Here is a 22,341-nt window from a genome sequence, read left to right on the forward strand (position 1 = left end):
TGACAAAGGAAGAAGGGACGGGGATCAGGTAAGGCAGCGTCTCTGACCATCCAGGCAGAGATCCCCAGGGCCCCTCCACGCGTCAAGTGCGGGTGAGATGATGCAGCTGCCACCGCGAAGTACGCAGCCTCTGCTCCCAGGGTTTTGGTCTAAGGCGTGGACAAGCGATTAGAGGGTAGAATAGCATTTGCTTTGGGGGGGGTGAACAGAATGTTCCAGAGGGTTGGAGAAGATTCCTGAGGTCCACTTGTGCTCGGGAGAGGCCTTCAGAAGAGAGGACAGTGAAGGACGGGCTGAAGGCTGCACGGGGTTGGCTGAGGTCAGGGTGTTTGTTCTACCCTGAACAGGAGCAGGCGTGAGTGTGGGGGAGCATGAGGACAGTGGCCGGGGATGGGGGTGGGGCGAGGGCTGGTCTTGGAGAACCTGGGAGGTAGCAAGGAGCCTGAGGGCGAAACTGCAGCAGGATCCTCATGGGAGACCTTCCTGGCGGCATTGGTCCTTTGAGGTAGGAGGCTATGTCCTGAGCCACAGGGCCAGAGAGTAAGCCTAAATAAATAAGGCCTCAGGTCCAGAGAGTAACTGTAAAGTGAAGGTTCAGATCCATCCGCATCTGACCCTTGGGGCCCCGTGGTCAAGGGGGAGGAGCGAGTGGCAGGCGACCCCCCAGGCCCCTGTGCCCCTAAGACTGTATCTGCCGAGAGACAGGTCCAGCCTGGGGCTGGCTGTCCACAGCCCCAGGAAGACAAGCGCATGGGCCTTAGCGCTGCGCTCGGCAGCCAGCACCCTGGCACGGAGAGGGTGAGGCCGCCTGTGTGTTCTGCAAAGCCTTGAGCTGGAGCTCAGAACAGACACTTGGCCTCCCAGCTCTTGGGAGTGTTTGCTTAGAGTGAAGGATTTATTCGAGGAGGGGGTTCTGCAGCCTGTATGTTGCTGGAGGCAACTGTCTAGAAAGAAAATGAGAGCCGTTGCAAAAGGTGACCACAAAACTGTTCAGAGATGGGAAATTAGTTAAAGTCACGCACATCCTATGACATTCTAAGCAGCTGTTCCACCCCCATTATTACTGTTAACCACAGCAGCACTGGATCCCTGGGAAGCTGTGTGAATATTTTGTCCTAGCTGAAAACAGGCCACATACAGCCCAAGGAATTGACTAAAGGCTGCTATGGAGCTCCTGCTTCCTTTGGGTCCCCAAAATTCAAATTCATAGACTATTAGCAGGAACTCTCTGGCTGATAATGATTGGCTCAGGTCTCAAGCTCCATAGAGAGCTTTATTGACTGAAAATAAGATACTGAATGTGAATGCAAAACACCTGGATAGTCTTTAAACTTGCAGACCAGTCTAGGAAATCTTTGGTGCTCTGGCCAGTAAGGGAATGCTTAAAAAAACTTGCTAATATCACTACTCTTGCTAATGAAAATATTACTCTCATGCTAAAAATATTTTCTCCTGAATTTTTATCTTATATTATTTCATTTTATTTTATTTTTTGTCTTTTCAGGGCCGCACCCGTGGCATATGGAGGTTCCCGGGCTAGGGGTCCAATCGGAGCTGTAGCCGCTGGCCTATGCCAGAGCCACAGCAACTTGGGATCTGAGCCGAGTCTGTGACCTACACCACAGCTCACGACAACACTGATACTTAATCCACTGAGCGAGGCCAGGGGTCGAACCCACAACATCACGGTTCCCAGTCGGATTCGTTAACCACTGAGCCACGACGGGAACTCTGTCTCCTGAATTTTTAAAATCAGAAGTAAGCAGCAGAATCAATGAGAATGTATTCTATTTTATGTTTTTCCCTCTCACTACATCCCTCAATATCTGTGGGAATGGGTTCCAGGATGCTGCAGGTACCAAAGTCCACGGATGCTCAAGTGCCTTATGTTAAGTGGTGCAGTCCAGTTGGTCCTGTGTATCCCTGGGTTCTGCATCTGCAGACTCAATCGGTTTTTTTGTTTGTTTGTTTGTTTTCTGTTTTTGGTCACACCCACGGCATGTGGAAATTCTCAGGCCAGGGATGGAATCTGAGCCACAGCTGCAACCTATCCCACAGCTGCAGCACCACTGGATCCTTAACCCACTGTGCCGAAGCAGGAACTCCCTCAACCTACTGTTGAGTGTATAGTACAGGCTCACCTCCCTTTTTTTTTTTTCTTTTTAGGGCCACACATACAGCATATGGAAGTTCCTAGACTAGGTGTCCGATTGGATCTGCAGCTGCCAGCCTACACCATGGCCATAGCAATATGGGATCTGAGCCTCATCTGTGACCTGTATCACAGCTCACAGCAACGCTGGATCCTTAACCCACTGAGTGAGGCCAAGGATCGAACCCACATGCTCATGGATACTAGTCGAGTTCTTAACCTACTGAGCCACAAGAGGAACTCCCTTACCTCCTATTATTGTGCTTTGCTTTATTGCACTTTGAAGATGCTGCAGGGGTTTTTTTTTGTTTGTTTGTTTGTTTTGTTTTGTTTTGTTTTTGCAAATTGGAGGTTTGTGGCAACACTGCAGTAAGTCTTTCAGCTCCATTTTGCCAGCAGCATTTGCTCATTTCATGGGTCTGTGTCAGGTTTTGGTAATTCTCATAGGATTTCAATCTTTTTCATGATTATTGTATTTGTTATGGGTGACCTGTGATCAGCTGTCTTTGATGTTACTCCTGTAAAGATTTGGGGGGCATGAAATGTACCCATATAAGGCGGTAAGCTTACCCTATAACGTCGTGTGTATTCTAACTGCTTCACCCGCTGGCTGTTGCCTGTCTCTGTCCCTCTGCTCAGGCCTCCCTGTTCCTGAGACACAACAGTATTGAAATTAAGTCATTTTTAGCAGTAAAGTAGTTTTAAATTAAAGTGTGTACATTTTAAGAAAGAAACATAATAAACACACTTAATAGCCTATAGTATAAACATACTCTATGTAAACACATTTTTAAAAATTAAAGCCTAGTTGATTTGCAGTGTTGTGCCAATTTCTGCTGTACAGTTATACATATCTACACATTCTCTCCCATCATGTCCTATCTCAGGAGATTGCATAGCGTTCCCTGGATGGTGCAGTAGACCTGGTTGCTATTTGTTTCTAAATGTAACACTTGACACCTACTAATCCCAGACTCCCAGCTCCCTCCTTACACATAACTTATATGTGCTGGGAAACCAAAACATTCGTGTGACTCACTTTATTGTGATATTTGCTCTATTGCAGTAGCCTGGAAGCAAACCCGCAATGTCTCCAAGGTCTGCGTGTAAAAGTACGTGGTAAGTACTCAGCTTATGGCATGATTTTATCAATAAGCCCTGAACGCAGTTAACTTGAGGTTTCTCGGTACCAGCTCAGTACCAAGCAAGGGCCTCAGTCTTCCCTCTCCCTCCCCTCTTGTCTTTCTCTTCTTCCCTCTCTCCTCTCTCTGAAATGAATCACCACGTGCCCTGAGGGACTCTCTTGGGATGTTTACTGTTTGGGTGTCTCCTGCTGCTGGTCTTGCAGCAACAGGTGAGGTAAAGGAATAAGGTGCTTTGGGGGCTGTTCGGTTCCCAGGTGCATCTCATTATCTCCTCCATCCCATCTGGTGACCCAAGGGAACATGTAGGGAAGCAAGAGAGCCACAAACCACGTCCAAGTCCAGGAGAGGTGTGGCTGCAGCCAAGTGGCAATGCCTTGGTTACCTGCGTGTCCCACGGGAGCCCCAGCCAAGTGGCTCTGGAGCAGCAGCATGCATCCTCAAGGCACCACACTCAGAAGCAGTGTCTGACGCAGATGTCCTTGATGGGGGCGTGGATCCAGGCGAGGGACCCTCTTTACTCCTCCTCACTGTCCACTGGATGACAGGAGCGGGCGGACACATAAGGCTTCAGATTGCCTGGCGGGTGCCTCCATGCCCACGTCTGCCCATCTCACGCCTGCCGCCCGTGCGTCTAGTCTAAGATCTCTTCCGTGTGGGTCTAGGATCTCAAGGAAGTGGTCAGGGGATGATCCACACAGAGGCCGGAGGGCTGAGGTCGTGGTTCACGGTGCACCATCCATCCAGGCAGGCCGTTCTTGTCCCCAGGTCCCTCGCCCATAGAATCCATGACATTTTATAAGTATCTTTTACTTTGCATGTGTTCTTGCAACATGAATATTTTTGTTTTGAGTGTATATTTTTAAACTCCTGTAAACTGTATTGAGTTATACATCTCGTTTGCTTCCTCATTTTTTCCCTCTGAGCAATTTTTTTTTTTTGTCTTTTTAGGGCCGTACCCTCAGCATATGGAGGTTCCCAGGCCAGGGGTCCAATTGGGGCTACAGCTGCCGGCCTACACCATAGCCACAGCAATGCAGGATCCGAACCACGTCTGTGACCTACACCACAGCTTACAGCAACACTGGATCTTTAACTCATGCAGCAAGGCCAGGGATCAAAACTGCATCCTCATGGATACTAGTTGGATTTGTTTCTGCTGCGCCACGATGGGAACTCCTGAGTTTTGTTCATTTAGAATGAACCAGTCTCTGTTCTGTTTGATGTACGCTTTGGGCACAGGGTGGGGGTCACAGATCTGGTCCCCTCTTTCCCAGAAGCCCCCACATCTGCCTGCTTTGGGGCCATGTCATTTGAGACATTCCATGGTGTTTTGAGGGATTTCTGGGTCTCAGGAAACTTCTAGCACCATGTCCCTGAGGTTTTATTTATGTATTTATTTATTTATTTTGTCTTTTTGCTATTTCTTGGGCCATTCCCGCGGTATATGGAGGTTCCCATGCTAGGGGTTGAATCGGAGCTGTAGCCGCCGGCCTACGCCAGAGCCACAGCAACGCAGGATCCGAGCCGCGTCTGCAACCTACACCACAGCTCACGGCAACGCCGGATCGTTAACCCACTGAGCAAGGCCAGGGACCGAACCCGCAACCTCATGGTTCCTAGTCGGATTCGTTAACCACTGCGCCACGACGGGAACTCCCCTCCCTGAGGTTTTAGAAATAAATTACCAATGGACCTCAGGTGTGCTGTGGGTTCAGATCCAGACCACACAATAAAGTGGATATCATAATAAAGTGAGTCACACAGATTTTTTGGGTTTCCCAGCACATATGAAAGTTAAGTTTACACTACGTTGTAAATGTGCAATAGCAGTATGTCTGCAAAAACCCCCAAACAAAAAAAACACCAGTGTACAGACCTCAACTAAGAAATACTTTATTGCTAAAAAATGCTGACCATCACCTGAGCCTAATAACATCAAAGGCCACTGGTCAGAGGTCACCCTGACACAAGTAATAATGTAATAAGTAATATTTTGAGAGTTAACAAAGTGTGGCATGGAGACACAAAGTGTGCAGATGCTGTTGGGAAAATGGTGCGGCTAGACCTGCTCAAGGCAAGGCTGCCACCAAGCTTCGGTTTCTAAACACTGTAGTATCTATGTGCAGAATCCAATAAAAATGATACAAAAGAATGTATTTATAGAACAGAAACAAACTCACAGATTTTTAAACCAATCTTAGGGTCACTGTAGGTGAAACCGCTGGGGGGTGGGAGGGTGGCAATAGCACATACACCTACTGTATAAAATGATTAATGAGACGATTAATGAGAACCTACTGTCTAGCATGGGAAAATCTGCTCAATAGTCTGTAATAATCTATATGGGAAAAAAGAGTGGATATATTTATATCTATGACTGATTCACTTTGCTGTCCACCTGAAACGAATACAACCTTGTAAACCAATTATACTCCAAAAAAATCTCCTTTTTTTTGGTTTGTTTTTTGTGTTTTTAGGGCTGCACACGTGGCATATGGAGGTTCCCAGGCTAGGGGTCTAATGGGAGCTACAGCCACCGCCCTACACCACAGCCACAGTGACGCGGGGTCCGAGCTGTGTCTGCAACCTACACCACAGCTCATGGCAACGCCAGATCCTTAACCCGCTGAGCAAGGCCAGGGATGGAACCTGCAACCTCATGGTTCCTAGTCAGATTCATTAACCACTGAGCCAGGATGGGAGCTCCCCCCGAAAATTAAAAAAAAAAAAAAAAAAGTGCAGCACCTGTGGTGCACAATGAAATGAGGTCTGCCTGTACCAAGTAGTGCAACCTTAGCTTTGGTGACGGGGAGACAGGAGTGGAGAGTGTGCTGACTGTGGCAGGTGTGCTTTGTGGCCAGGACGTGGGCCATTGCCAGACATTTGAGGCCCCACGTACCCCCCTAGGCTGCACTTTTCTTGGGGGAAGTAACTCTGTTTTTATCATCTTTTGATGCCCTCCTCCCACCCCAAATAAGGCACTCAATACAAGTCTGTTATCAAATGAATGGAGTTGGCACATTTGATGAGTAAGACTGAAAGAAGTATTTTAATTAGAAGAAAATTATAAAAGATAGAAAGAGGTTATGTAGAAGAAATGATTAAATGTGTATGCTATCATACAATACATGTTGGTATTCGGAAATTCACCTCAACACTGAAAATCTGCAGAGAGAGAAGAAAACTGGTGCATATTGGTGCTGGATAGCTGAGGTCACCCCGGGGTTCACCCAAAAGGCATATCAGGAATTCAAGGCTGAAGAACGCCCAGGTCATTGTTTACAAACCCTGGTATCAAGTCATGCAATCCACTCCACAGAGGCTGCTCCTTATGGTTCCATGCAGAAGGTCAGCGAGGTATCAGCCATGTGTTTCTCATAGTCTTCATTAAACTTCTTGTTCTGAGCTTCAGTGAACTGATTTTTCCAATCTCCCATGACTCCTAAAAAGAGTGATGGACAGAAGATTCAGTGATGTTTTACAAAATCTAACCCCTGGGAATTCCTTATGTAGACTTGAGCTCATTGTCCTCCTGACATGGAGGGAGCTGTGAGGCTACAGGTGCAGCGAACCCACAGGTGAGACATCTATGAAATACCTGGGCAGGGGCTGGGCCTGGGATGGGGGTCCTTCTGTCCTCTGCATCATGCCCTGGAGCCCTCCAATCCAACAGGACCCCGAAGCCTCCGTTCATCTAACTTTCTACTTAGTTTAATTGGGCCTGATTTTCCCATCCTGTCCTTAGAAGTCACTGCAGGCCTGCATCCTCAGAGCATCCTCAGTCCTCCTGGCCATGTCGCCATGTCTCCGGTTAAGGCCACATTCCCGGTTGAACACAACTGAGAATTGTCCTTTCCAACCTGAATTACTATTTTAACATGTAACCAGATTAAGGCAATAGAATATGAAGGGATGGTAGGGTTGGTTAGCTTTATTGCATGCTTATGCAATAGAGTATTCAAACATTTTAGCTTCAATAGCTAAAAATGGTCAGGGAGCCCAAAGACAGCTATTTCTCTTCTGATTGCTCCATGCACTTCTGCTTCACTTAGGTGCATTGAGCTGCATGGTGCTATTTTCTTGTGTGAAGTGTAAATTTGCTTAATTCTGTAGGGGTAATAAATTATGTGGTTATAAAATTTATCAATTGGCTTATAAGAAAAGTAGATGACCGAGTGACATCAACAAAATGGTGAAGTAGGAGAAACCAGCCTTCATCCCCCACAGGATGACAACTAACCATCCGTGAACAAAATAGCCCTGAGAAGGCATTAAGACTCTAATTAAGAACTTGGAACTGCACTGTGCAGCTGAAACAGAAGGATGACCACACATAGAGTGTCACTGGGGAAACTGGCCCAGCTAAGCTTCTGTAAGTGGTGCAATTGAGTGCCAAGAAGGATCTCCTTGTGGGGGAAAAAGAGATCAGAGGACACCAGGAGCCTTTGCCACTGAAGACCCCAACAGCCCATGACACTGCCGTGGACACTTGGTGACAAAGATGCTGGAGCTTCGGCGGTCTTCCTTCCTCCTCAGATGATGGAGCTGCACAGAGACCATGCTGCTGTGCTTTCCCTGGAGCCAGAACTGCTGACACCCAGCCAGTGATCTCACACCCACCTGTAGGGGAAGGCTTTTCCCCACTGGAACCAAACCACAGAGTCTGGAAGGGGTGACCACCCTATCAAGTGGGCAGACTTCAACACAGCTACAAGGGATATGAAAAATCAAGGGAGCCTGATGCCACTAGAGGAACATGGTAATTTTCCTGTAACACCAAAGAAGTTGAGATTCGAAGTGGTTATTTCAAGGAGACTCAGCTATAAGACAGCAGAGATGACTCAGAGAAATCAGGAAAACAATACATGAACAAAGTGAGAATTTCAACAAAGATATAGAAGTCATAATAAAGAATCAAACAGAAATTCCAGAGCTGAGGAATACAAAGAATGAAATGAAAAGAAAATGCAGAGTAGAGAGTGTCAACTGCAGATTTGATCAAGCAGAAGAAAAAATCTTCAGATTCGAAGATGATTCATTTGAAATTACTGGGAAGAACAAAAAGAAAAAGAATGAGAGAGAATAAAGGCTGCCTGTGGGATTTATGAACCACTCGAATCTGGGGAGAGATATGGGCATCTCAAAAGTCTCCAAATAGGTTCAACCCAAAGAGGTCCTCCCTGAGACTGTCATCACACTGACAAAGATGCGCCGTCTGAACACAACAGGAGAAAAGAGACCCATCACATAGCAGGGACCATCCACAATCTATCAGTAGACTTCTCAGCACAAACCTCACAGGTCAGGAGAGAGTGAGATGAGATAGTCAAAGTGATGGGAAAAAAATCTGTCAACGGAGAAGACTTAATTGGGCAAAGCTATCCCTCAGAAATGAAGGAGAGGAGTTCCCGTCATGGCTCATAGGAAGCAAACCTGACTAGTATCCATGAGGACATGGGTCTGATCCTTGGCCTTGCTCAGTGGGTGGCGGATCTGGCATTGTGGTGAGCTGTGGTGTAGGTCGCAGACGTGGCTCAGATTCCACGTTGCTGTGGCTGTGGTGTAGGCTGGCAGCTCCCATTTCCACTCCTAGAGTGGGAACTTCCATAAGCTGTGGGTGCAGACCTAAAAAGACAAAAGAAAAAGAAAAAAAAAAAAGAAAAGAAAAAGAAATGAAGGAGAGAAAAGACTTTCCCAGACAAATCAAAGCTGAAGAAATTCATTATCACGAGGCCTGCTGGACAAGAAAAGCTCAGGGGAGTTCCTCAAGCTGAAGCAAATAGATGATAATTAGTAACATGGAAACACATCAAAAGAAAAAAACTCACCGGTAAAGCTTAATATGTAGTCAAAATTCAGCATACTCTGAAACTGTAAATGGTGGCATGTAAGACACTTTTAAATGTATTATAAAGGCTAAAAGACAAAGTACTAAAAACATGTCACTATAATAATTCATTAATGGATATGATGTAAGAAGATGTAAATTGTGGCATCAAAAAACATAAAATGTGGGGGGAAAGGAGTGAAAGGGTGGAGTTCTGTAAGCAGCAAAGTTAGGTTGTTATTGCTTAAAATCGAGTGTTATCTCTGTAATAACAGGTGTCACGTAAGCCTCATGGTAACCAGAAAGTAAAAATTAACAGTAGATATACATAAGGTAAAGGGAAAGGAATCATCATACAGCACCACAAAAACTCACTGAATCACAAAGGCAGACAGCCAGAGAGGAAGACAGGGACAAAATGACTATGAAAGAGCTGGAGACAACCTTTAGGATCAGGAACAAGACAAGGTTGCTCAGTCTTCTATTTAACATGGTTCTGACAGTCCTAGACAAAGCAATTAGGCAAGAAAAATAAATGAAAGGCATCCGAAATGAAAAGGAAGAAGTAAAATTCTCTGTTTGCAGATGACACAAACACATAGGTGGGAAAATGTATGTGGGTGTTGGATATGCTGTGCAATGAGCTTGGTTATCAGGATCGTTTTTCAGTATGTACACGTGGCAAACATCAGGTTCTGTGCCTCATATACACTTACTGTCAGGCATACCTGAGTGGAGCTGGAAGAAACAAATCCCCAAACCCCAAAATAACTCTAGCATGTATAATATCTTTCTGTGCATATAAATACACACATCTCTGGACAAATAGACAATACATTTTTTTCTAATAGAAGAAAAGAAATTAGGTTCATTTTTTGGCCAAATTAGACACAAAAGTTCTCCTTTGAGTCTTAAGTTTTTGCTTATTTTATCAAACAAAAGGTACTAGAATTTTTTTTCTTCCCTAAAATAATTACAACCTCACCAAGTTTGCCTCCATTAAGGAGCCGGCCGTGGGGTAGCCCAGGACAGGCTCTGGGTTGGCGGCCGATGCTCCTGGCTCTGGCTGAGCTCCAATGACCCACTGGTCATTCTCGGTGAAGTGATTCTGTCTAAGTGATCACTCTTCCAACACTTAAGGCTTGTGACCTTGCCACTGTCCTCCAGACCATGCTGCGTGGGGCACTTGCTTCCAGAGATTACAGGTATCACTTGAGAAAGAGTTTTTGGTCACATTCATGGGTGGAGCTCTGAGTTAAACAAAAATAAAGGAGCTCCTTCTCAGAAGCCTATCTGTGCTCAGGTGCTATGGGGGTGGGGGGTAGGTGTGTGAGTTCCCACAGCTCCCTAAGGTGAGAAGGGCTCTCTCCGAGCCAGGCTTCGGAGAACTCAGTCCAGAAAACGCTGTGGGTAGTGAATCAGTATGTTTTTCTGCTAGTGGTGGTGGCGGTGGTGGTGGGGAGACAAGGGCACGTGCCCATCACCTTTTCTCATGAAGGGAGAGAGCTTGTGATTCAAGTGCTTGTCGTCTATGTAGTTGGTCATGGGATTGTTTTTCATGACGTCGAACGAAGTGTGATAGACAATTTTGTCTAAAACCTCTTCTTTCAGATTCTTTCCCAGGAATTCCATCACTTTTCTAATTTCACGTTTTGGATCCTGGGGAGGAGGGAGAGCGGAGGAAAGGTCATCAATTTTTTTCTATCCAAGGCAAAGAAAATGCAACAACACTCAAACCTTGGAGAACTAAACATAGAAATAGTGGTTAAAACATTTAAAACCGTGAGTTCCTGTCATGGCTCAGTGGTTAACGAACCTGACTAGTATCCATGAGGGTGCAGGTTCGATCCCTGGCCTTGCTCAGTGGGTTAAGGATCTGGCGTTGCTGTGAGCTGTGGTGTAGGTTGCAGATGTGGCTCGGATCCCGCGTTGCTGTGGCTGTGGCACAGGATGGCGGCTACAGCTCCAATTTGACCCCTAGCCTGGGAACCTCCATTTGCTGTGGGTGTGGCCGTAAAAAGACAAAAAAAAAAAAAAAAAAAAAAAAAGATCCCGAGTATCTGTGGCTGTGGTGTAGGCCGGCAGCTGTAGCTCTGATTCGAGCTCTAGGCTGGGAACTTCCATATCCCAGAGGTGCAGCCCTTAAAAAAAAAAGGCAAACCCAAACGGCTCTCTTCTTCCTCACTGGTCCTTTCCTGTTATGGATCCTCCTTCTTTCCCTTGGAAGTCAGAGCAGATGATGGGGGAGTCTTGATCTTGGGGGTGGGAGGAGCCTGGGGAGGCAGAGGAGAAGAAGCCTCCCGGGTGAAATCAAATTCCTGGGGCAGGTGGGCTTGAACCCTGGCCCTGTGAGGCCACGTGAAGAAGCAGGCATCTCTAGGGGGTCACTGGAATGTGGGACTGGGACCTCGTTTAGAGCTCTGCAGCCGCAGGCGGGGTGGCTGGAGAAGCTGAGGTGGGCAAAATACATGTTACTTTCCTTTTTTTTTTTTTTTTTTTTTTTTTTGTTTATTTTCTTTCTTTCTTTCTTTCTTTTTTTTTTTTTTATTGTTTTGGTTTTAGGGACATAGGTGCAGCATGTGGAGGTTCCCAGGTTAGGGGTCTGCACCAGAGCAACAGCCACAGCAATGCTGGATCCAAGCCGTGCCTGTGACATGCACCACAGCTCACGGCAACGCCGGATCCTTAACCCACTGAGTGAGGCCAGGGATCGAACCCTCATCCTCATGGATCCTAGTTGGGTTCATTTCCGCTGAGCCACAATGGGAGCTCCACTTTCTTTTATTTGTATCATGGATCTGTGACTCTGAGAAAAACATTGTGAAGTTCAGATCCAAGTGTATTTCTTACTTTCAGCATGTCTTCATAGAAAAGGTAGAGGATGGGGTGGCTGTCTTTCTTCCTCCACCAGCTTTTCACGTGCTCATACCAGGACCCCCAGAGCACTGCAAGGAACACATGTATTTGGGCCGTAAGAAGGAGACTTGTCTGCTCAGAAGACAGATGGAACTGACAGTGGTGCTTGTCTAGAGCAGGGAACTTATTTTTCACCCCTCTTATCTCCATTTTCTGCGGGACTTTTCTTTCTCTTGGAAGTCGGCAGGATTAGTCTCTCAGGCTTGAGAGCCTGCTGGGTTCGAATCCCAGTGCAGATGCACAGGCCACTAGGTCATAACGCATCCATGGGAGAAAAGTAACCAGGAAGAGAGGTAGGAGGTGGATGTGCCTGTAGGCTGGCAGAGGGCAATGCTGGGTGAGACCCAGAGGAAACAGGAGAAAGGTGCTCCTAGCTGAGGGGCCAGAGAAGCACAGCAGGATGGAGGCGGGGAGCAAGAAGTGCCAGTGCTCCAGGTGCAGCAAGGAGGCCCCTGGGGCCAGGATGGGGAGGGGGCCTAGGAGGGGAGAAAAGTGGGGCTGGAGGCCGTCAGGTTCCAGGGAGGCTTGGCGTCCACTCAGAGCCAGATGGGGTGCTGCTCGGGGGCTTCGGGCAGAGGGGTGAGGTATCCTGACTTCCTGTGTAGGTAGGTATGTATGTATTGTCTTCTGTCTTTTTTAGGGCCGCACCCGAGGCATATGAGGTTCCCAGGCTAGGGGTCTAATCCAAGCTACAGCTGCCAGCCCACACCACAGCCACAGCAACACAGGATCCGAGCTGCGTCTTCGACCTACACCACAGCTCACAGCAATCCCGGATCCTTAACCCACTCAGCGAGGCCAGGGATCGAACCTGCAACCTCATGGTTCCTAGTAGGATTTGTTTCCGCTGCACCACGATGGGAACTCCCCTGACTTCCCTTTTAATGGCGTCCCCCGGGTTTCTGCGTTGGGAACAGACTGGCGCTGGCTTAGAGCTGGACCCTTCTCTGAACACAGCAGCTTCCCTACCATACTGTGTTGGCTTCAGGCAGTGCACATGTTGTCACCGAAAGAGGACCCACTGACCACCACACTCCCAGGAAGGCTGCCTCCAGACCCTCCCCCCAGATAATAAGAGAGCCTGTTGGGGTGAAGTTCATCTCCCACAGGCGGAGGACTACGTAGGGAAGCCTTTTCCTCATGGACATGGGCCTGGCTTACCTTTGCCAGCCAGGAAGATTTCAAAGTACTCGTCCCAGCTCCCTGGGTCCGGGAGCCTCTTGTTCATCCTTTGAAAATGGTAGTAGGACACCATGTTGTCCTTGGCGTTCCTTGCCACGTAGATCATCTAACGTGGTGGGAAGGAGTGGAAGGGACAAGGCAAAGGATGGCAGATGTGGGGCATTCATGATCACCAGGTCCTCGAGGCCCCTGGCAACTCTGCCATCTTCCACCCACCATCCAGCCAGTAGAGCTTGTGAACGCGAACGTCTGGGCAGCTGGCTGCCTGTAGCAAACATCTCAGTGAGACAGAATACTAATTCAGGTAGTTAGTGTAGGAACAAGGGCTCCAATACATTCTTTCGATATGGATATTAATTAGCCTTTGTGGCTTAAGGGCTCCAGAGAGTAACACCTCCACAGGCCTTGTTTTACTATAGGAAATGCGCATTCCCCACAGACTTTGTTTACTATAGGAAATGCGGCCCAAGAAAATGGCAAGAAGACAAAAAAAAAAAAAAAAAAAAAAAAAAAAAAAAGGGGAAAAAAACCCATAAAACTTTGGGGACATTACTAACCCTAAAACCCCCATTGGACAAGGACTGATATAGGTAACTGGGCAAGACCAATGGGAGAAAACCACATCTTTCTGGACCCCACTTTGGTACCCCCCCCCCCCGACCTTTCAAGAGATAAAAAGTCTCTATAGGACAATAGAGAAAGGGGTGCTTCTCCCCTCCAGACAACAGCCCTGGGAACTGTTTGCTTTTCTTTAATAAAGACTTTGCTTGCTTGCTGCCTGTGTGTTCGTGGAGTTCATTCTTTGACTGCCGTGGACAAGAACTCAGATTTCGGTATCATCTCTCTGGTGTCATCAGGGTCCGCGCACTGCTCTTAGGTGACGTTAAACATCTCGGACGGACCTGGGGTGCCAGCCCGGTGCTGGCCCTTGACCGGCTCTGTTTTTTCTCCTCCTCTGGCAGGAGCCCTGGTTTGCAGCCTCCCTCTAACCTTTTTGGCCCTCCCTTGTCTGAGCGAATTGTCCCTTCCTGACATCCTACCCCGTCCCGCCCTGAAATCAGGTGGTCTTAGCCTGATGTGCTTCGAGAGGCCAAGGCCCCTCCGTGAAATGGTATGAAAACTTGGTGTGGACGTCTGTGCAGACACCACTTCCTGCAACATCTCATTAGGGTTCAAAGTCACTAAAGGTGTAAACCATGTCATGTCAGTGTTGGTTTTTTAAAGTCCGCCTGGGGCCCACGTTTTAGCCTCATTTGGTTCGCTTTGCCTGTTTTTTGTTTTGCTGTCCTTTTCCACTGCTGAACATCACGCAACTGTGACTCAAGTCCCTGATCCAGGCCTCTCTCCTGAGTCATGGACTCACATGCCTCCTGAAGGTCCTGCAGGCATTTCGGGTTCAATCCGTCTTCACACAGACTCACCTTCCTCCTTCGCGGCCCCTCCCACCCCACATTAAGTCAGTTCTACTGGATGCATGTTCCTCCCGTGGGCTCCGTCTTTCTGTCCCCTGGGCCCTGCCTCCTGTGAGTGTCCCTCGTTCTGTTGCTGAACTGCCGTTGTGTCCTCACGGATGCTCTGCTTTCCATTTTCCCAGCTCTGTCCACCTGCCACACCTCTGTGTCCTCAGTGAGCTTTCCAGAATGGATTTGGGAATGGCACCGTGGTACTTCCTTCTGTAAGTTCTTTGTCAGGACCTGGGTGGCCTAGAGCATGAGGTCCAGATGCTGCAGCTTGGCAGCCAGGCCTTGGCCTCTGCCTCCTGGTTTCTGCCTCCCTCCCAGGCATCATTCATGGCCTTGCAAGAGTTTTCTTGTGTGCAAGAGACTTGACTTCTACTCCTCTGGTGAAGGGAAGGCTCTCCCTCCCGAGTCAAGTTCCTGGACACTCCTCTGTCACCCGTGTTACGTGGCTCAGCCCTCCTTCTCAAGGACTTCTGTGCAACACCCTCCGCCTGGTTCCCTAGTACAGTGCTCTCCAGGCTCAGGGCATAATTATTCTTATTTTGCCACTACCTGCAACCCAGGCCTGGCTCTGTCTACACTGACAGTGGACTAACATTTGTCTTAGGTCCCTTTTTTCTCTCTGGACTGCAGACCCACACAGGGAGAGCTCCTGGGGTCAGCAGAGGGGAGGGACTGAGGCCCTGGATGCAGCCTGGAGACCTGCGGTGGTGTCACTGTGGATCTGGGCAGGACTGTCAGAGGGCACATTATTGCCCCGCGGCGGGGAAGATCAGGACTTGGCTTAGTGCCTGGCAGGGAGCCCTTCTCCAACCACAAGGCTGCAGATGGTTTCCTGGGCCCTGAAAGAGTTGGGTCCAGTTCCTCAGTGATCAACTCAAGATGTTTGGGAAAATGCATGGAAAAGGATCTTGAGGTTTGCCAAGTTCTGATGCAGTCACCTGGTTTTTAATCAGGTCGCAGACTAGAAGGGGCAGGCACACTTGGGTGCTGGAAAGACCAGAGGAAGAAAGCGTATACTGGGGCACGTGGGATCCATGGCTCCTCCAACAAACCCTTGCTCCCTCAGATGCTCATGGGACAAGGCCTCGAGCAGCCCACTGTGTAGATGCTTGGGGAGGATTTGCAGTGGTAAGAGGCACGTGCAGGCAGCGTGAGCTGTGGGGAGACCAGCCCATCGCCTCCCTGTCCAGGTGTTTGTCATTGGGCAGGTGGCCTGACTGCTGGGCCTGACTGTCTGCGCCTCCCCTCCACCCCACCCCGCACTGGTAGCATCACTGGGGCTGAGGATGCCGGGGCTGAGGATGCCAGGCCTGAGCCCTGAGCTGTTCTCCTTGCTTCTCAGTGTTGTAGTTCTTGGTGTTGTAGGTGCAACCACCCCACCCCACCCCGCCCCCGAGTCCACCGCTACCAATGAGGGACGGAGAGCGGGAAGATGCTTGCAGGCCCCACCCGCCACCCCTGGGAACCCTGAAGACGCCCTAGGTCTTACCAGGAACCTTCTCCAAGGATTTTCTGCTTCAAACTCACCTTACAGTTTTTTTCCCAGAAAGATGGAGGCAGCAGTTGTACAGGAAGGTGAGTTTTCAGGGTCCTCGGGGAAGGTATGGCATTTGCATGGTCAACTCCTGGAAAGTTTTTACAGCTTGTTTGTTACTTTGTAAAAAGCTTTTACTTTTTTGTGAATGGATTCTGTTGGGTTTTTCCACCTAGGGCTTCTGGGCTTCAGGTCACGTCTCTGTTGGTTCCCAGATCTTCCTGCTTCATTTCATGGTAGAATCTCTGATGCGGGGCCTTCCCTGGTATCTCAGTTACTACAGAACCCCCAACCCCCACCCCACTAACCTGCTGTCACTGAGGCACCAAAACCCCTCATGCCAATGGGGACATCCTGGACCACCTGGATGGGTCGGAGGACCCTGAAAAGGCCCAGTTTATGTCTTCAAATTATCATTCGAGGAGTTTCTGCCATGGCTCAGCGGAAACAAATCTGATCATCCATGAGGTTGTGGGTTTCATCCCTGGCCTTCCTCAGTGGGTTAAGGATCCAGCGTTGCCATGAGCTATGGTGTAGGCTGCAGACATGGCTCCGAACCTCCATATGCCGTGAGTGCAGCCCTAAGAAGACCAAAATATATATATACACACACATATATATATATGTGTGTATATATATATATATATACCATTCAAATAGAATTTGTGAGTCTAGAAGGCGCCTCAGATGTGTCCACGGGTAGCCTCTAATATAAAACCTAAATGACTCAGTGAGCCTCCAACGCTTTCAAAATCTGTCCCCAGTTCTTTTTAACCCTCATTTTGGCCACTTCCTCCCAAACACCTGGGTGCAACACTGAAGACATGGCATAAGTCAGGCTGGGTCAAAACAAAACAAAACAAAACAAGAGCCATTCTCTTGTACTCTCTTGTGATCTGGTGTTGTCACTGCTGTGGCTCGTGGTGCTGTTGTGGCAAAGGTTCGATCTCTGGCCTGGGAATTTCTGGGTGCTGCAGGCACAGCCAAAAAAAGGAAAAAAAAAAGAGGAAATAAAAGACAAGCCAGTACAAGAAGCATTAGCTTGTTAATTCATTTTACAGAGCTGAACTCCTATGTCCCTTATTTTCTGACTGGCTTGGATGGATTCCTGTAGGAACAGTGTGGTTAGAGGTGATGGTTCCACCTCAGTCTGCGAAACTCCACCTCTGCCTGAGATGCCTGCGTCTGAGATGGTCCCCAAAGGACACCATACACACACAGACACAGACACAGATGCACACACACTCACATAAACACTGTGCCTTGGTAGAGACACACACACACACACACACACACACACACACACTCATACAGTGCACCTTGGTGGACACACACACACACACACACACTGCACCTTGGTGGACACACACACACTATGCCATGTTGGATATACACACACGCATACACACAGACACTATGCCTTGTTGGATACATACACACTGTGCCTTGATGGACACACACACACACACTGAGCCTAGAGCACAGGCTTTGCAAACAGATTCCCGAGTTAGAGTCTTGGCTCAGGACCTCTGGGCTGAGTGTCTCGAACAGACCATGGGCCCTGGGTCTGAGCATCTCCGTCTGTGACACGGGTACAAACTGTTGTGAGGACGACATGCTTTAATGAGGGACAGTGTTTGGAGCAAAGCCTGGCTCCTGGCAAGTGCCGTGACCAGCCCGTGCTTTGTTTCTCCACGGAAAGTGCATTGTCATTGCTAACCTCGTGTCTGGATCTGGTGTCTGGTTCCTGTGACATGGGAGCTGGGGTGTCCCATGAAGAAGAAGGGGCCCTGCAGAAGGGAGGGACCGTGAGCGGGAATGCCTCCCTGGTGCCTGTAACTCGATGACACTGCGTTTAGTAGCTAGGTGGTACCTTTCTGTGGTTCAGCACTGGGGCTAAATAAGATTTTTTTTTTTTTGTCTTTTAGTGCCACACCCATGGCATATGGAAGTTCCCAGGCTAGGGGGGAGCTGCAGCTGGCAGCCTTCACCACAGCCAGACAGGGTCCGAACCTCATCTGCAACCTACAACCACAGCTCACAGCAACACCAGATCCTTAACCCACTGAGTAAGGCCAGGGATCCAACCTGAATCCTCATGGATCCTAATCGGGTTCGTTTCCACTGAGCCATGATGGGAACTCCTGGGGCTAAATAAGCTTTCAAGTGAAAGGGTCTACCTAGACTTGCACAAGAAAAGGGACCAAAGCTAGTTTTTCTCCACCGTGGGGAAAGCTTCAAACTCTCCTGTCCACACTGTCTACCTTCACGTGAAGGTTACAATTTGTAAATGGGAGACTTGCCAAAGTACGTAGCTCGTGTCCACTCCAGGAAAGGCTGTCGCAGCTGAATGGGGCTCCTCTGGCTCTTCTCAATGTCCCCGTCATTCTGTATCAAATCCACGATTTCCTGAGTCCAGGTGGTTCCTGAGAAACAGTGCGATCAGAAGCGAGGGGCAGGTGTTGGTTTTTTGCAGCGTAGCTTGGAAGCATCTGATGCTAGAACAAGAGTTCTCACATCTTCATCCCTTCCTCATTACCGTACTTACCGTGTTGAATTGAAATCAACTAATAAGGTTATCTTTTCCTCACCAGAAAGTATAAGGGACGAATGTGACGTTCATTTTCACACTCCAATGACATACTCCTAAGAACCTGCATATGCATGGGGATTTCTAGTAAATGACTAATTATATAACAACGAGGGTTAATTAAAAAATATTTCCAGTGGAGGAAACATCACAGAAATCCCCCAACAGTCATGTTTACTATTACATTCTGGCTGCTAATAAATCGTCTTGTTTTCCTGCTCTGGTTCCTTCTTTTTTTTTTTTTTTTGTTTTTTTTTGTTTTGTTTTGTTTTGAGAACCATGACATTGGTCCAATGCCAATAACATGAAAAAGAAGGAAAAGTAAGAATGCCAGGTAATCCTCAAACTAAATGAATTTCTCTTTAAGAGGCCAAGGAAGCTCTTGAACAGTGACCTCTACACGGGAGTTGGTTGTTTTAAGAGGATAAACAAACATTGCTACATTTGGAGCCTGGTCTCTGCTTGGATTCTGCCCCCAGCACACACCCTTGGCCTCTGCAGGCTGGTCCCTTCCCCGGCCCCCCTGCTCCCCAGAAGTCACTTGGCCAGCGTGGTCCTGTTCCTCCTTCTTGGGGAGAGAGCCTGGTTTGCACGTGCGGGGCTGAGGAATCAGATAGATTCCAGTCCTGGGGCAGAGATGTCCAAGATGTGGGGGTTTGGATAAACCCACTGGGTATCAACTTTCATCATGTGGCTCTGAGCCTAGAAGAGCTTATAGCAGGTACTAAGTTAACATGGCTCAATCTTTTGGCCATGATGGTGCCCGTGTTCCTGCAGGGCCAGGCCATCACATGCTGGACCCAACATCTTGCTCAGGGAACCAGGGAGGACATGCCTTTTGGTCACAGGGCCTGGGCTCCTTTCCCAGCAGCTGGGTGGTGGCCTGGGACCTGTGTGCTGGCACCACATCTGCTTAGCTCCCGACTGGTTCCCATTTTCCTTCTGTCCTCTTGGGGTCAAACTAGCTTCGCCCTTGACCCTTCCCTGCCTCCCAAGGGTGGAACGTTGGGTTCTGCCCAAGGCAGGCTGTGCTCTGCTGGCTCTGCTTCCTGCCTGGACTCCCAGGTGGGGGGCGGGGGTGGCCCCTCAAGAACATTGTGATGTGGCCTCCATAGACTTGGTGTCCCCGGGACCCAGCCTGCCTTGGTGGTTGTCTCAGGCCATGCAAGGGTGTGTGCCTGACTTCCTTGCTGCGCTCCAGACCCACCTGCCACCTGGGGCCTCATGCCGTGACTCACAAGATACTCTTGCCAGCACAGCCAAAGCCCTCTAGCCCGCCTCCTACAGGCAGCCCTCCTGCCTGTGCCCTTCCATGGACTCTGCCTGCTGGCCGGCACCTCCCCAGACACATATCTGCCCTGAATGGAATCTCAGGCAGCCTGCGGCAGCAGATGTGACTCACCACCAGGTATGGAGCCAGGTACAGGCTTCCATATGCCACCCGGATTCCCCTCTGAGCAGAAGGGTTTATTCTCCCCTCTGCTGGGGCTGGGGGGCTATTGGCAGAGAGCCCCTGGCACCATATCCTTGTCTGTGACCGAGGTTTGCCCTTTCCTGAGGCAGCTGGCATCTGGTGATTGATGCCCAGCCCTCCAACCCCAGTGGGAGGGCGCTAGCTCCAAATGGCCACCCAGCTTCAGGGCACCCAGCCCAGCTGGACAAGGTTTTGCTTGGACTGTGCCCAGGCTTGCCCCTGGCCCTGTGCCCCAGAGGAAGTGTCCTTAAACACTCCACCTTCTGGCGTCCAACTAAGAGGCTGCCACCTGGGGCTCCTGCCCTGTGCTGTGGACAGTGAGGGGCTGGTTTGGGAGTGAGGGTGAGGACCCAGGATGCCCACAGAGTGGCTTAGGTACGTGAGGATGGGAGCCTGGAGCCCCCTGTGACCTTATCTGGAGCTGGGTCTTTACAGAAGCAAGACAATTAAGACAAAATCATTGGTGGGGGCAGCGTGCGGGGTCCCTGCAGAAAGGGGATGTCTGGAGGCAGATGGGTGCACAGCGAGAAGAGGATGCCAGCGTGCACATGGCCTCTCCCTGCCACCAAGGAGGGAGAATGGAACAGAGCCTTCCCTGAAGGACCCAGTCCTATGGCCCTTGACTCCTGACCTCCAGCCTCCACAATGGTGAGAGTACTTTTCTGTTACGTTCCCCCCATTTGTGGTGCTTGGTTCCTGAAGCTAAGGAATTTCCTCCCCGTGTGACAATCACGGTGGCTCCAGTTCCCTCCCTAGGCTGCCCTCTGTCTAGATCAGGACCCAAGAGCAGCCTCTCATTACACGTGCTGTAACCTTCAGGCCCTCATCAAGGAGCCCTGTGACCATCTGCTCAGAGGCACGACCTCTCGCTGCAGACTGGACTACAAGTGCCATCAGGACACCGACCATGTGTGCTCTGTCTACACCCTGGTGTTTAGAAGAGTCTTGACGGACTTTAGTTGAATGAAAGAAAAAACGATTAGCGTGACTGTTTTGATCTGAAGAATCTGCTTCAACTAGTTGCACATTTATAATAAACCCACTACCTCTTAGAAAACCTTTAGAGTTTACAGAAAAGCGTCAGGTCCTTTGTCATTCTGTCTGACTGTCAGAGGAGGACGCCACCAGCCATCCTCTGATCCTCGATGTGGCCGAGGTGTCTGGGCACAGCTGACGTACCCCCACCTCCCCTCCCCCATCCGGTCCATACCTGCTTTGGGGTAGGAAGCGATGACCAGGTCGTCAGGCCTGGCTTGGAAGGCCCAGATTTCCTTCCAGAGGCTGCACGTCTGCTTCCCTAGGGTGACCCCATCTATCTGGGACACCTCCCCATGAGGAAGCAGGGACCACTCTGCCTCCCTCGTCTTTTCCGCCTCATCCTTGTCTACCACCTGCATCTTGTCCGGGCACCTGATGGAAAGCACAGGAAGGTCAGTTGGAGTCACGGGTTTTATATCCTCAGTGCTGGGGCACTGATTCTGCTCGTTTGAAGGTGGTGTGTTCAGGCAAATAAGGACAGGCGATTTGCATGGGTCGGTACATCCTGAGGGAGCTGGAACAGAGTCCATGAGGCCCTGGCAGGACCTGTCTCAGCGCTGCGGGAAGGAAGTGCCTGCATCCTGCCCAGGGCCGGGGAATTGGCCATATCACCTTGGGGACATCCACAGCAAGTGTCCAGGAACACCGCCCCCCTCCCTACCCAGAGTCTTCGAGATCTGGTGCTTGCGAATTTGCAGAAACCAGCCCCCCCACCCCCGCCCCCAAGACCGAGCAGAACCGGGTCCCTTGTTGGAAGTACTGTGGATGTCACCCGCTAGGACCGTCCTACTGGGAATGCCACCCCCACTTCTGTGGCTGAACTAACTCTTAAGGCTCTGGTGGTATCTGAGATTGAGATTAGTTAGGCTGCAGTATCTGACGACTGTCACCTTTTTATTTAAAAAAAAATTTTTTTTGTCTTTTGTCTTTTTAGGGCTGCACCTGTGGCATATGGAGGTTCCCAGGCTAGGGGTCTAATCAGAGCTATAGCTGCCGGCCTACACCACAGCCACAGTAACG

The 22,341-nt window shown here is 49.3% G+C and overlaps 1 protein-coding gene across 4 annotated transcripts; it reads right to left on the minus strand.

The window, feature by feature from the left end:
• Positions 1-6,318: 6,318 nt before the first annotated feature.
• On the minus strand, positions 6,319-21,717 carry LOC100624389 (sulfotransferase 1C4-like). 4 transcript variants are annotated; one of them, XM_085018504.1, is made up of 8 exons: positions 21,494-21,717; positions 18,523-18,645; positions 16,213-16,310; positions 13,202-13,328; positions 11,975-12,069; positions 10,609-10,783; positions 9,126-9,168; positions 6,319-6,739 (listed from the first exon to the last, which is right to left on the minus strand). In XM_085018504.1, exons 1-7 carry the CDS (start codon positions 21,678-21,680, stop codon positions 9,146-9,148), a joined length of 828 nt encoding a protein of 275 aa, XP_084874630.1. In that variant the 5' UTR covers positions 21,681-21,717; the 3' UTR covers positions 6,319-6,739; positions 9,126-9,145. The 4 variants fall into 4 exon arrangements, with proteins under 4 accessions (XP_084874630.1, XP_084874632.1, XP_013851343.3 ...); XM_085018506.1 differs by lacking the exons at positions 9,126-9,168; positions 21,494-21,717 and adding an exon at positions 19,645-19,883 and having other exon boundaries at positions 6,319-6,462; positions 6,585-6,739; XM_013995889.3 differs by lacking the exon at positions 9,126-9,168.
• Positions 21,718-22,341: the final 624 nt, after the last annotated feature.

This window comes from Sus scrofa, chromosome 3, assembly GCF_054392235.1.
Source record: "Sus scrofa isolate SSC_HxYL_T2T_F1_AM1 chromosome 3, Sscrofa_HxYL_maternal_Yorkshire_Landrace_v2.0, whole genome shotgun sequence".
NCBI lineage: Eukaryota > Metazoa > Chordata > Mammalia > Artiodactyla > Suidae > Sus > Sus scrofa.